The 11,084-nt window shown below is 45.2% G+C and overlaps 1 protein-coding gene across 5 annotated transcripts in view; it reads right to left on the bottom strand.

Moving 5' to 3' along the window:
* UBR4 (ubiquitin protein ligase E3 component n-recognin 4) overlaps positions 1–11,084 on the bottom strand; it is a 76,272-nt gene continuing 65,188 nt past the window's right edge. For all 5 annotated transcript variants that reach the window (XM_035344550.1, XM_035344551.1, XM_035344552.1 and 2 more), the window contains 9 exons: positions 10,450–10,668; positions 10,068–10,181; positions 9,620–9,762; positions 9,185–9,310; positions 8,179–8,373; positions 6,267–6,491; positions 2,507–2,597; positions 1,854–2,016; positions 1–1,159 (listed from right to left, as the gene is read on the bottom strand). In XM_035344550.1, coding sequence (XP_035200441.1) covers positions 1,095–1,159; positions 1,854–2,016; positions 2,507–2,597; positions 6,267–6,491; positions 8,179–8,373; positions 9,185–9,310; positions 9,620–9,762; positions 10,068–10,181; positions 10,450–10,668 — 1,341 coding nt within the window. In that variant the 3' untranslated portion in view covers positions 1–1,094. The remainder of the gene's footprint in view (positions 1,160–1,853; positions 2,017–2,506; positions 2,598–6,266; positions 6,492–8,178; positions 8,374–9,184; positions 9,311–9,619; positions 9,763–10,067; positions 10,182–10,449; positions 10,669–11,084) is intronic.

Here is an 11,084-nt window from a genome sequence, read left to right as displayed (position 1 = left end):
GAGGAAGACAGGGAAAGCTTTATTGGATTCCAGCTTAACCACGTGTCAGCTGGGTTACAGGACAGCAGAGGTAATGGTGAAGGTGGGTTACCAGCACGCACGACTCAGTGAGAAAAGGCAAGGCTGTACTCAAAGCAGGTACTTGGCTTCAAGTCAGGGCATGCACGCCAAAACGCAAGCTTTTACTAGCAAAAGAGCAGGTGGCCAGCCCAAGAAGCGCGCAGCGTCTATTTTCCATGCATTCTTCAAAGCTGAAAGTTTTACCAGCTAGAAAACAAATCTGATGTGCGTAGCATCCCTCCGCGAGGTGACCACCGTCAGTATGCTACAACAGGCACGCTTGCTTTGAATACAGCCTCGGTGAGAATAAAGTCAGGAAAGAGCCCGTGATATGCAGCATGCCTTGGAGAGGGGTAACACGAAGTGCCAGGGGAGGTGACCGCAGCTGGCACCGCTCCCCTCACCAGGTGAGGAAGGGGTGGAAGGATTCCCTGGCCTTGCAATCCACGAGTCTCTAAGGCTCACGTCCCACAATGGGAAACCTGCTCTGCACGTACGATCAGTACACGCAGGGCCAGTCTGCTGCTTTGTTCACTACAAGTCCTTTGTTTCCTGTGTCTCCTTGTCCAGACTATGGGCCAGAAAGAGCAACAGCTCTGAGCCCTGAAAGAAGGAGCTCTGAAAGAAAAGATGGGAAAGGGTTTGGCATTTAAGCTACTGCATGGTTAAAATACTAGTCCAACCCATCTTACCCATTTGTTTGATTTATTTAACTTCAAAGAGGTGCACACTAAAGCATTAAGATTTACTGGTATGTATTCCTCTGTACAAGTTCTTTCAACCAGCTCAAATAGACAAGGCTTTACAGACAGAAGCAGTGAAATAGAAGATAAAACGAATCTAAATTCCAAATCACTCCAGGAAGAAAAACTGTAGAAAATATTAATAATAATTAAAAAAAGCAAACAAACAAAACAAGAAACCAATAAACTGCAGCACTCCTCAGGGAAGGGACAGGCTGCACAAGGAGGAACACAAAGGGATGGAAGGCAAGCTAGTGTAGTCTCTGCCCAACGCTTCTCTGTGCTGGCGGCTCAGGGGATGGAGTTCAAAAGATCCTTGAGGAAGCTGTCAGGGTCACTGATTTCTGATAAGAGTCCTTTAAACAAAAAGACAATACAGAATAGTTAGCCCCACAAAGCAGTTTCTCCTGCCGACATTATGGATTTGTGCTAGGGTGTATGTATAGCAAGTGAATAATGACAGCTGCGGCGTTATTTTAGGTACGGAGCAGATGAAGATAAACCCTCGCTGAATGCGTGTGCAGCAGGGACCGAGGTGAATCCGTTAAATCCATACGGTACTTGCTCCTGTGGAACAGAACTGCTATAGAGACCCTGCTCGCTCCATACATTGGACAACGAGAGACTGGCTCAAGGCACTGGAGCTCTTAGGAGCAGACTCTCTGCAGGTGAATTTTCAGCAGCTCCTGGGGATAACAAAATGCCTACAGCAGAAACTCTCACTGCACTGAACGGCTGCCTCATCTGTTTACCAGCCTCTAAATCACGTATACCCCAAAACACCTTCAAGCTGTGATGTAGGCAGTTATGTTTAACAGAGCAGGGGGAGGACCTGCGGGATCAGGTGAGAGGAATTTTCCTGTCTGGGGATGCTCAAGCGTGCCTCGCAACTGTTTGTGAAATAGCTGAGGCAGTAGCTGGAGTGCCAAGGCCTCCTCCTCTCTCTGCCTCACACAAACAAACTGCTGCCGCCGCGTCAGGAATGCTGCTGTCTCAAGTCACGAGTTGCATAAGGCAGCCTATAAAAGGGAAAGCAAAGCGCACGCTTACCAGCCACATCCAAAAACTCGGAAAATGTTTCAACCGGCATGAACTCCTCCTGGAAGGTCTTTAGGGCCTTGTCTGCAGCTTCGTGTATTGGCATGTCATTGTGTCGTATGAATTCAGCAAGAGAGTAGGACCAGCCTCCCTCTGTGTTACTGGTAGGCACCTTCTGGAAGGGGGGAAATGGGACCAGTCAGTGCAAATCAGCCCAAAGAGGAACTCCAAACTCTGCTGCCTTCTCCTGTCGCCCTTGGACTTAAGTCCCCTGCCTCTTGTAAAGAAGCCACGTAGAAGAGTTACCCCACAAATGATTTTTTAGTTCTTCGTTCTGCTTCTGTTTGGTAGCGATGCCCCCATCTCTTTCCTTACCCAAGGGTTTCCCCAGTGTAGTCCTGAACATCCTTGGTTGGAAAATAAGCACGTACGCATACAGGATGCGTGCTGCAAACTGGAAAAGTTTCTCAGTTCTTCAGATACCGAATTGCTGGAGTGCACTAAGCACAGACGGCCTCTTGCAGCCTTTCTGTTCACAGACAGGCCAAGTTTTACATTTACCAGGATCCTGGATAAAGGGGTTTCACAACCTGCCTTCTAATGCAAATGCATGAAGTTCCTCAGGTTTGAAAGCAGTTACAGCCGAACCTTCGTGCTTTTCTTACCTTGAACATGTTGTAGATGAGATCTACAAGGGCCCAGAAGAGAAGGCCAGAGCGGTACGTTGCATATTCCTTCACTGCCTTATCTGCCATTCTAGGGAGATAATGAAATCAATCTTTGAGTTAATCACTTTACTATGCTTTGGTGAACGATTTGATGAATAGCACGAAAGCTGAAACGGCCAAAACGCCCATCGATAATGCGCATGGGGAACGGCTCTCAGTAAGCTCTGTTATGTGGTCTTGGACATGAAACAAACACCGGGCATCCTTGATTTCTGTACACCAATTCCTGCAGCTGGGAAATTGCTTTACAAGCTGTACCTACTGCAACCAAACCAGGTGAGTCAATAAAAACAGGAAGAAAACAAGCAAAGAGGCAAAAGGATCGCTAAGACTACACAGGAATTCAACAGCAAAGCTCTTTTTCCAACAAAGACGGAAAATTAATGTACATTTGTACGCTCCCTGCTTGCAGCATAGCAGATTCCCCAAAAAATAACAGAGAACATATTTTTGTTTCTATCTCATGGAATTGTTTCTGAAAGACTCGGAGGGAACTCCCTCACCCTGGCCCAAAAAAAAGGAGCCTTGACGAAAGGGAGGAATTTTTATTTAATACCTGCTTGTAATCAACAAGGTTTCTATGGCCATGAAAGGACTTCTGCTTTCAGCATCCGGCTGCAAAAATGCTATAAAAGGTGTAGAGTTGTCCTGGGATAACAGCTCCCAGAGTTTACAGGATTAATCACCAACAGGTTGGGGCAAGGCTGAACCTCCCTGCCAGCAACTCTAATGGGTTTGGAATTCTCTTGCATGCGTTTCTCAGGTACAGCTGCCTCTGTCAGGAGATACTTCCTGCTCGCCACTTAAAAGCTTCGGAAAAAAGCGTTTTTAAATGTATCTAGAACCAGTCCAGCTGCCACTGGCAGAAGGCAGCGGGACAAAAGGGTATCATCTGACCACCAGCTGCAATCTGACACAAGTGGGTTTGTGGTTTGTGTGTGTGATATGAACATCTCGCTGCGCTTATTTTAAGGGGTTGTGTCTGTGTGACTGCACAATCTTTCTTTCCCTTAGAACAGACGGCTTGGGAGGTGGCAGTCTGCTTGGGCAGCTCGGCTTAATTATTTAAAGGAAAACCAATTAGTAAAGGTGACTAAATTTGCACGGGAAGAACAGCGACTGAGAGGGAGGCTAATTCTAGACTCCCAAGTACTGCAAGAGAAGAATTTCTTTTTATGTGACTGGTTTTGAGATAATTGGAGTCTGCTCCTTTAATTGAAAACTAAAAGGCCCTCGTGGGTTAGGTCTGGGTAGCTACCTTCTGGAACAGCTACTGCATAAATAGCTGCTGCGTTGTCATTAATGTAAGCTGGTTCAGGCTCATCAGCTATGCATGGATTTCCAGCAGAAAGTTAGATATTAACACTTTGGGAGCCTCATTTCTTTCATGAATATTTTACAAAGGTCTCAGTCAGGAGCACTGGAAAAAAAAATATATCAAAGACTACTCTCCCCTCAAACCCCACATGAAAGCTACGCTGCAAAGTGTCTGCCGGATTTTTCTAGCTAGAATTCTTGGTTCAGTAATAACAAGCAGGTAATTAGCCATTCGACTCATTTCTTTGGCATTTGTAAACTGCAATTACCAGAAAGAAAAGGACAAACCCAGAACTCCCACCCACCCCGGTAGCCTCGTCTTTGGGTTTAAATTCGAAGAGTTTCTAAAACACGGAAGCTGCTGTGTCCCTCCCTTTGGTCCTGCAGACCAGCTGCAATACGGGTAGCTGCTGGCAGGGACTGAAGATGGTTTAAGTTCTCTGAGGGACAGGGGAGGGAGTGCTGGATAATGAGCCAACAGCTACGAGAGCCTTCTGAGGGGGGGTGCAGTCATTATTGACTTCCATCCTTATTCGGGGAGATACGTGCCCTGGGGACTCAGAATTTATGAGTCTCACATTTTTGGCTAGATTCTCCCCACTTGTGTCTTGTATTTAGTAACACAGAAAGGACACTGAGCAGCTGAACAGAACACCTACCAGGGCATAGGCAGTATTTGTCGCCTTCATTTAACACAGGGGAATGCATTGCATTGCCTGCATCTTCATTAATAAGACTTGCACACCCATTTGAGGAGCAGGAGGTGATCCTCAGCCGCTTTTAGATGCGCTGATAGTTGCTATAGCAACTTCCCTCCATCTCTGCCAGCAAAGGTGGCAGTGAGTCCTTGCATCTCTTCAACCTTCAGTCTGCACCCCTCCAAAGTGCTCTGAATGGTGGCATTCCCAGAGAACAGCCTCGTGCTGCTTCCACCACGGAATGCTAATTTTCATCTTTTGTATGCAGACACGTAACTCTGATGTTACAGGCACTAGCTTCCTCTCTGCCTCAGCCTACGGAGCCAAGGTATTGGCACTCATCTGCAGAGAACTTCCCCATCCATCACCCTCCTTCAGATTCTCCACAAGAATAAATAAAACGAGACCCTGGAAATAAGAACTGCCGTATTTCTATTTCTGAGAGGTATTAGCAGTGGAAGGCTTTGTGCTCTCTTAGTCTGCAGGGATTAAAGAAAGCCCTTGAATAAACCTTGACATAATTCCTGAGAACTATTTCTGAGTATTCTCCCCTGAAATTCCAGAGATCAGAGGGCTAGCTGGAAGTTTCTCGCTGTAGCCATTTCAGTGTTTTTGTTACGTATTTACCCAGAGATAAGTTTGGAAAGAAAAATCATTAACTGAGGATTTTCAAAAACACCCAACATCCACAGCAATCCCAGCCAGGAGCTTTGCTTCGCCAGCCTCTTCTGCAGGCCACATGAAAGGCTGCACTCCCTTGTTTCTGAGCAAGCAGCCCTCCAAGATAGCATCTCCTGCGCCTGTCACACCCCCTCTCCCAGAACTCGGGCAGCAGTGGCAGAAATGGGAGACACAAACACAGAACAGGCTGAGCTTGAACAGCAGAAACTAACACAGAAATCGGTACTATGGCCACTTTAAGGGCAAGGAAGCTCTTCTGATGCCTCTAATAGCATTGATGCATGCTGTGTTTTATGTAACTACAATGTAATTACTTTATCAAACACATAATTAATGTCATCAGAATAAGAATGCCCTTTAAGATGACTTAGAATAATAATGAATTTATTCCTAATTATGACAGCTATTTAAAATCATCTTTTCAGAAACTAGGATTCCCTTTCCTTCTCTGGAAATACTTTCTTTGTCAGGCAGGCACAGCCATTTATTCTTGCACTTCTCAAGTGCACGACAGCTGCTATTGATTTCTTTTTTTATTTTATTTTATTTCTTGAGAGCAATGGCATTTGATTTCTATTTTAGGAAGCTGTTGCACTGATCATGAAGAGAACAGAAACAGCCTTTTCCGTCAGGCAAGCACAGAGCATGCTAACAGCTCTGAAAGAGCACACAACAGCAGCTCTGCTTACAGCAATTTACTGGAGGTGGGGAAGAATCAGCATCTTAGTCATCTTAACTTTTAGCTACGCACCTAGGAAAAGCAGTGCTTTCACCGATCAGCAGACAGATCTGCTCCAAAAATCATCTAAACTGAACGCTCCTCCCACAACTCTGCAACACTGAGCACAAAGCTACTCAGAAAGGGTTAATATCTGCTGTTCTAAAATACGCTCACTCCTTTCCTCAGCTCCCCACAGCTTCCTGTGCGAGGCTCTGACTACGGTGACAGTAACACGAGCAAAAGCTGGCAGCTGCGGAGCAGCAGCAGGGTGGTGGCTGACCTGCTGGCTCCCCCTGGTGACACCACTCTCGTGTGGGAGGTAACGAGGAGGCGCTTGAGGATCTCCACTCGCATGGCTTTCCACTTCTCCGGGGGCGAGATGTGCAGCGCCAGCACGGTGTAGTAGTGCGGCCCATCCACCTCGTAGGCACTCTCCACCCACTTCTCCTTGGGATGCTCCATGAAGCTCTGGAGGTTTTTCTCCTCCCTCGAGGTTGCTCGAGTTCTGAAACACAAGAACTTTATTATCAGTTTTCTTGGCTCTTGCATGGTATTTGCAACTTCCCAGGAGCTCTGGGGTACTGCATTTACGCAGCTCTACACAGGAAAACACATCACTAGCTTTGCACTGCCAGATTTTTCCCAAATTCATCCACTGATTGAGAGTTTGCTCACAACGAGGCATGCAAGTCTAGCACACTCACTTTCCCAAGGAGCTGCCTACAGTACTAGAGGGGCTTGTAGGCCAGCTGGCATTGCCCCACTAGAGGGCAATCCTGTTGTAAAGTTATTTTTCCTTTTGTTAGGGGAAAAAGGGTCAGGCCAGCCACTCCATGAGTTCAGGTTGTACCATTGCCTGGCTAATGCGCAGACCCAGATGACCCAGAGCTGACTGTCAGCTCTTGCAAAGATGCAAAGCCGTTTATCACAGCCTACTGCTCTACTTCATCGGGAAGAGTCTGCCAGCCAGGTAGGTCCCTCAATTTTTAAGTTACGTATGCCCTCCCTACCAGGAGGTATAAATCAGTATCGCTAACAGATAAAGCTGTGTCTGGGTGTTAGTATTTTGTGGAATTTTCATTTGCTACGTTATGCAGCTGGTTATGCAGCCAACCAGTAGTTCTTGTTTTCTACATTTAGTATCAAACACATCTTTAGAAAAAAAAAAAAAAAAGGGGGGGATGTTTGGAAACTACATAATGCATTTTTATACAGCAGCCACAGAGCGGGTTCTCTGGTGCCACTAAGCAGACTTACAAGACGAAAAGAATAGTTTCATTTATTTGTCTCTCAAGGGATTCAGAAAACAATAGGAGAGGAATCTGGCGATAGATATTAAAAACAATAGCCAAACTGTATTAGAGCCAAAACGTTGATTAGTTCCAGGCGGCAAAGAGAGCTGAGATTTTGTTGCACTCCGTTTGGAATGACCTTGGTTTAAGAGGCATATATTTTAACATTTAAACCCTCAATATAATTAATATTACTTCCCAGTATCTAATTACAAAACTGAAAGGCATTACATTTGTGCATGAGATGCTGTATTATGAGAACCAGCTCATGTACTCAAAAGCATTTAGGTGTCTAGAATTTGTACACTTAGATACTTACCCTTCGTATACATATTACTGAAACACTTCTGCTGAAGTGTTTGTATGCTGCTGGTAAAAAGAAATTTAATCTTAAGATTGTCTTGACATTTTGACAAACTGAATGCTACAAGAGAATTCCAGTATGTTAAGACTGGAACCCAAACCAATCAAGTTATTTTCATGTCAGACAAAAATGATACCAAGGTTATTTTCAGCTGACAACCATTTCTTCTTCATATTGTTTCTTCAGTGTTTGCTCCAGAGAAAGTTAAGCTGGCAGTGTTTCTTTAACCTAGTAACACTGTTGCTCACCACATAGTTAATAATTATATCTAGAATGGAAAGAGAAGCTAAGTCCCAATTGCTTTTACTCAGTCAATTCCCTGTTATCCAGCATGCTCACGAGCTGTAATGCTTTACTGTGAATGATGTAAACCTGTTACGGTCTGCTTAATATGTGTAATTTGCTTCCCTCTGAAACTTGTGTGTGATTTCCCACCTTCCTTCCCTCATACACGTACAAAGCCCAGACTGCTTCCCTTTGTAGTCTTTTCCAAAACTAAGAGTGGAAGGAAGAGGTTGCTACTAAAAGATACTGACGTGTTGAGGACATAGAGCACCGTGTGGATGATGTACGGAATGAGGTGTATGTTGCTCTCCCTTCCTCCTCCTCCAGTATCTACGCTGAATGATTGCTCCATTGCAAACCGGAGGAATAACAGTTTAATATCATGGACATTGAGCTGGTAGGTGGGTTCCCGCTGCCCCGTGCATTCTTGGAGGTACGTGTTGTGTCTGAAAAACAGCAGTAAGCGTTACTTTATTAGAAACCTTTTACAAACTCTAACAAGTTTCTTCTTCCACACTGCAAATAAGTCAGAACACAGAATCTGATCGGTACCTTACAGCACAGCTGTAAAGAACAAACAGGATACAAAAATGCACACGCTGCTGCCTTTGATTAACCTCCCCAAAGGGAGGCTGACAAAAAAGAAACCTTACTCTGGCAAAGCTAATGCCATCTGCATATATACACACATTGATTTTCCCACATCCAGGGCTTGGAATACAGCTCCTTGGGTGAAATGCATTTGAGATATTACTACTCCTAATTTCTAACATGACTGTACAAGTTCCACACACGGTGATCAAGAATATGGACAACAGGATGAACAATCTCGTTGTGCTCTAGGTAGGCAGTCAGGTTATTGTAACCCACTAACACCAAGAGGCTTAGAAAGCTACAGAGAGGAATCTGTTGATGTCAGATAGGTTTCTTCTGTAAAACAGGGGTCACTGGGCTGCAAATGAATCAACACTCCTGAAGGTGCACGCGACGTATGCAGGAGTGACATGGGGCTTGAGAGGTAATGAATTTATCAGGTCATACATCAATACAAAGCCAAGAAACAGGATGACACCTGTTCTTTTTTGATGCTCTCTAGCTTGGATCCCTTAATGGTATAGCTTGAAATGACTCAGGGTTGCTAAGATTTAGCTGCCACCTTTGCTTTGATAGTTTGAAATTTTATGTGCCTCTGTGGTAACCTAACGTCTCACCTAACCCAAATACAAAACAGCTTGAGAAGTACTGACTTCTACTCACCGTGCTAAGCAAGTAGCAAAAGCAGACTCTGGCACATGAGGTCCCCAGACCGGCAGGAGCCCATTACACTTGGTGTTGGCGTTTTGTAGGGCTGCACTCTCCCACTCTTCACGGCCACGAGCGAGTCTGCATTGAGAAAGCAAGCCATACCCAGGCAAGTTAGAAAGACACAAGCTTTTTCTTTCTAGGATACTATCTAAAGCTTGGCAATTTCACGGCTCCTTGAAACTATGAACTTCAGTTTTAAGTGTCCAGTCTTGGCTTCCATTTGGCACATTAAAGCAGACCACAACAGAGAAGTCCATGGCTGTCTGAAAGCTACATAGCGACCAACTCATAGGCAAACCCTTTCTGAGCTAGAAGGCCAGGTGCTGTGCTTACAAGACACCTTGGAAAGTAACCACCACCACTATCCTGCTGGTGATCAGAACGTACCGTACAGCCGCGAGGTGACAGTCATAATGGACAATGTTGAAATGAGAGACTGTGCTGTACCCCTGTTGTTTTCGGGGCTTGTTCTCAAACTCTTCTAGTGCAACGCGTTTGGTGAAAGTATAAATACCTAGGACCTTTGTAGCCTGCAATGACACAACGGTTATGTTAGAGATCATTCACATCTGTAACAGTTCACACTTTGTGCCATTTTGACACTGCAAAGTGTCATCTATCCCAGCCCCTACCTCAGAATTACATTGAGTAATTTTTTCCAGTTTTCAGTGGAACCAGACTTCCATGTCCCACCCACCTCTGCAGTCATTGATTCCAAGAACCAAACCCAGGATTTCTTGACCTCCCAGAGCTAATGCACCAAGACTTGTGTAACTGGACACAAGCAAGCTCCCACAGGTTGGTGAGAGGGCTTTGCAAATGTATCTCACGCTACCTGAAACTTGTATCCTTCCCGGCAGATGCAGCAAGTCAGACCTGGTTCTTCTATAAGTTCTTCCATCTGTTTAAGCAGTGCGGTCTTGGTCACCACCTGACCCTTCTCATTTGTCTGAAAACGAAAACAACTCAAGCAGGTTAAAAAGACAATAATGAACAGCATCATCCTCACCACTGTAATAGGAATGCCCAACCCATTTCCCAGCCTTCTATTAGCAGCTATATTTGCTCTCCCAGCAGCACCAGGCAAACTGTACACTTGAGCTCCCCTGTATTTGCCAATAAATCATGTTACACAATTCCCTGTATGTCAGTTTTAGCTGGACAGAAATAAAAGATCAATAGATTAATAGCCTGCTGTCAGCACAAACAGACATTACCGTCATTCCCAGAGTGCCCAGGGCCTTCTGTCTCATTGCCATGGCCATACGCTTCTTCTCTGCACGTGTCTCCTTCCGGGCAGCATCGATTTTCTTATTCACCTCCGGATGTTCCCTTAGTGCCTCCAGAAGATTCTCTGCTAATGTCCCGATCCCTTCATCACTGGACACCTGCTCCAGCTTGTGCAGGTTGGAAATGGAGTCTGTACCTATTAGCACCTAGCAGAGGTTGAAACACAGCACCTTCTTCAGAGAAAGGGCACACAACACATTAAGTCTTCCCTCTGATCCCACCCACCACAACTGAACAGAAGCACTGATTTAGAACGGTTTGTGCCAATGACAGCATCTTCATTTCTTCTTTAATGTTTCTACACTGTAGACCTTGGGCCTTAAAACTGCATACAAGACTGGGACAACTTGCCTCTACACCAGCCATAACTAAGATACTGAATGGACAGCATTCTTAAAATAGCCTTCAGGCCCTGAGAAGCCTATCAGTACTACACAGCTCGCAGTCTTAAATTACCTGAAGCTGCTGAGCCTCTCCAAGCCCAACACAAACAGTGTAGAATCAACTGTCAGAGAAACATCTGCTTAGCTATGACCACAAAAAGCAGCGTACCAAGCCAGCC

The sequence above is a fragment of the Oxyura jamaicensis genome, chromosome 21 (assembly GCF_011077185.1).
Source record: "Oxyura jamaicensis isolate SHBP4307 breed ruddy duck chromosome 21, BPBGC_Ojam_1.0, whole genome shotgun sequence".
Taxonomy (NCBI): domain Eukaryota; kingdom Metazoa; phylum Chordata; class Aves; order Anseriformes; family Anatidae; genus Oxyura; species Oxyura jamaicensis.
Note: the sequence above shows the minus strand (reverse complement) of the source record. Positions and strands in the feature narration are given on the sequence as shown.